This window comes from Lactuca sativa, chromosome 1 (genome assembly GCF_002870075.4).
Source record: "Lactuca sativa cultivar Salinas chromosome 1, Lsat_Salinas_v11, whole genome shotgun sequence".
Lineage (NCBI taxonomy): Eukaryota > Viridiplantae > Streptophyta > Magnoliopsida > Asterales > Asteraceae > Lactuca > Lactuca sativa.
In genome coordinates this window covers 41562606-41566168 of record NC_056623.2, presented here as the reverse complement: position 1 = coordinate 41566168, position 3563 = coordinate 41562606, and the positions used below count along the sequence as shown (strand labels likewise).

Sequence of the window (3563 nt, the reverse complement as noted above, 5' to 3'; positions counted from 1 at the left end):
TTACGATTTGACTTTTAAGGAAAAGGTTGGGAGAACTCAAGAAGAATCACTTTAAAAAACACAAAATTAGTAAGAGAGTCGCAGTCATATATGTTTCGGACTTCAGTTGACTTCAACTTCAAGATTCCTTCCTTGTCCTCCGTTTCTGATCAACCCCATATCATGTTCTTAATCAAGAACCTTTAAATGGATATGCAGTTCTTAATCAAGAACTTGCAAAAGAGTATTCAAAAAGAATTTTTTTTTAGCTCACATTTCATAAGAATCTAGAAAAACGTTGACTTTTTATTCAACTTCCTTCCATGAAGAGTGTTTATTGTACGTTGCTGCTTTTCCTGATTCTGTACATTACAGTCCTAAATGCACGCCTTCAATCGGTTGAACTCGATGAACCCACCAAGGCCTTCGAGTATGATAGAATCGATGAGGTCATGAGAGAATGCTCTTCAATCTTGCCTCCCGATTTCGATCATAAACCCTACGGAAATAAACTGTATCGACTTCCAGAAAAATTGTCGTTCGTTAATGGAGATTGGTGGCAGGATTTGGATAAGGCTCCACTGATTCCATATGATGACACGTTAAATGGCTTTTCGGATCAAAGTTCGCCATTGAACTTGATTTCATTCTGGATTACTGACGTAGACAAGACTCATCGGTCCAACAATTCAGTTAGCATCAATGGGGTTTTGCAGCTGAGCATCATGACAGAGCAATTATTCTATTCAGAGACCTTTGGGCGATATCCGATCTTCAACATATACCCGGGGAAATCAGAGTTACGAATGTCGTTCCAAGGTATTGTAACCTATACAGAAGAGAACAATGGTGAGATTGTAATGTGTTTACTTGGAAACGCAGTGTTACCTTCTCGTGGCCCTGACCCAAATAACCCATGGGGATGGGTTAAAGAACCCGGGTACATAAACCAGCCACCACACATCTACGACGATCGGGTTTTGCTGGTTATTCATTACCCCGATAAGTTTACAGTGAAGAAAAGAGGCATTCATGGCAGCTTGAAAAGTTTGAATCCGAAATCAAGCCAAAAGTACTTTGACCAAATACACATTTCTGCTTCCCTAAGTCGTTCTGCAAACTACGAGTTTAGTTCTCAAAAACACGTATCCAATGCCAATTTCGCGAATAAAGATCTTGGTACCTTTAAAGGCGCTAAATTTTGCGGTATTCTTAAGCGCTTGTTAAACTCAGATCCTCTTACCGTTGTGCCGAATTGGAGATGTAACGAGACAGTTGAATTTTGCAACAAGTTGGGTCCGTTTGATTCGGATGCAAGTATAAAAGGAAGCTTTAAAGGCGTAGCACTTCATCTTCAAGATATTCGATGTGAAAAACCCTCTTTAGATCTACAGGGTTATAAACATGGTGGACTTGTAAAGGTTGCTATGGTTATTAGAATGGGTCCGCCTTCAGATGCTCTTTATTATACTACAAGACAGAGAACTGGGCTGAAGAAGATGACGCTTTCAGCTGAAGGGGTGTGGGACCCCTCGATTGGGCAGCTTTGCATGATTGGTTGTCGTGGAATTGCGAATGAAGAAGGCGATGGTTGTGATTCTCGTATCTGCTTATACATTCCACTCTTGTTTTCCATCAAACAACGAAGCATCATTCTTGGAAGCATTTCGAGTGTTGAAGAGAGTAATATGTCTTACTTTCCTTTAGCGGTTAAGAAACCAGTTTATTACTCAGATCAGCTATTACCTAATCAGTATTATGAGTACTCCAAGATCCATTTAGCGCGATCTGTCCTTGAAAAATACGAGCATTTCAGCTTCGGAATAGTCATCAAGAAGTGGTTCTTGACTTTCCCAAAAGTCAAACATGCAGAATCTCTCGATTCTTTTCAAGATGGTCTGTCTCGTCTAGCCATAGATCTCAGGCTTCAACACCCAGTGGTTTCTTCCTCAGAAACTGAAGTGCTATTTGAGATTCTGTCGCTTGGACAGATGTTCGGCAAGAACTGGTCTCTGCAAAAAGATTCAATCATCGGAGAAGACTCCCATTTGAATGTATCGGCTCGACTCAGTCTCACTGGAGCCCAAAATGGTAACTTTTCTGATCTTTCTGTAGAAGGGCTGTATCATCCACTTGTAGGAAAAATGTATCTTGTTGGTTGCAGGGATGTAAGAGCCTATTCCAATCTTGAAGATGGGTTTGACTGTCGGATAGAAGTTGTGGTATCATATCCTCCCACCACAAACCTTTGGTTTGTTAACCCAACTGCGAGTGTTTCAATAGCAAGTCAAAGGAACCAACACGATCCATTGTTTTTTAGATCGATCAAGCTTCAAACTGTCCTACTGATTTTTCAGCAGCAACATGCGGACATTAGTAGTTCCAGTCGAGGTGTCGAGGGTACCTTACAGGTTCTCACACCTTTAGTAGGAATCTGTTGCATTTTGAGCCAGCTTTTTTACATGAAACAGAACTTGGACTCCGTCGATTACGTTTCACTCTTGATGGTTTCCATACAAGCACTTGGGTATGGCTTTCCACTGGTGACAGGTCTTGTTGAGTCGAATCAAAGCTCTCCTACTTATATGATGAATCAAATGATTCATGATATAGATTATTGGGTCAAGATTTCTGTACTGATTTCGTTCTTATTAACACTCAGACTCTACCAGAAAGTTTGGAGATCCCGGATCCGATTACTTAGCCACCATGTGCCATCTGACCTTCCGATTCTCCTCATTACATTCTTTATCCACGTGTTTGGGTTTGGATGGTTTCTCATCGTCTACAAGCTACAATCATGGCTGTTCGGACTAGATGAATACCTAGGGCTGGTTCAAGATTTGTTTTTGCTTCCTCAAGTTATCGGGAACTTGATATGGCAGATCAATTGCAAACCGCTGCGGAAATCATACTTTGTTGGGTTAACTGTGATTCGACTCCTCCCTCATGTTTACGGCTACAGATCATCCGCAATCGTATATCCTTCTTCCCAGATCGTGCAGCAAGGGGCCATTGGAATACCTGCAATTGCTATTTTTCTTGCGATCGTTATATATGTTCAACAGAAATGGAGTTACGAGAAACTTAATCGGACATTCACTTTAGGAAAGTTTAGGTTTTTACCACGTGGGTCCATGGCGTATGTACGCTTGCTGCCGGTGGAAACGGAGGCTGAAGTGAATTCCGGTTGCGATGGAATGATGAAGACGTTGCAACGACGCAGGGGGCGGAAGTAGAATGAAACATAACCATTGGCAGCGGTTGGAATTTGAACATAACCATTCTCGTGCGTTATAAAAAAAATGATTAATGAACATTATGCTATCCACAATGCATTTTCATAGAGTTCAATGGCTATTTACAATGCATTCAATGGATTGCATGCTTTAACTCTTTATTATGTTTGATATTTTTATGTTTCAGTCACTGTATATTACATTAAAAGTTAAAAATGATCAAAGAAAAAAAATGTAAGATGTTTTAAATAGCATTTTTTTTTTTTGTCTATCCTAATAAATAAGAAATAATTTTGTCACGTGTCTTTCTCTTATTTAATTGGTCACATGTCATTTTGTCATAAT

At 40.1% G+C, this 3563-nt stretch overlaps 1 protein-coding gene across 1 annotated transcript; it reads left to right on the top strand.

The window, feature by feature from the left end:
• The first annotated feature begins 302 nt into the window (after nucleotides 1–302).
• Nucleotides 303–3218, top strand: LOC111910562 (uncharacterized). Its single transcript, XM_023906399.1, has one exon. The coding sequence runs from the start codon at nucleotides 303–305 to the stop codon at nucleotides 3216–3218; it is 2916 nt and encodes a 971-aa protein (XP_023762167.1).
• The last annotated feature ends 345 nt before the right edge of the window (nucleotides 3219–3563 follow it).

Coding starts and splice junctions, on each gene's coding strand:
- LOC111910562 (XM_023906399.1), top strand. CDS start 303: ATGAAGAGTGTTTATTGTACGTTGCTGCTTTTCCTGATTCTGTACATT.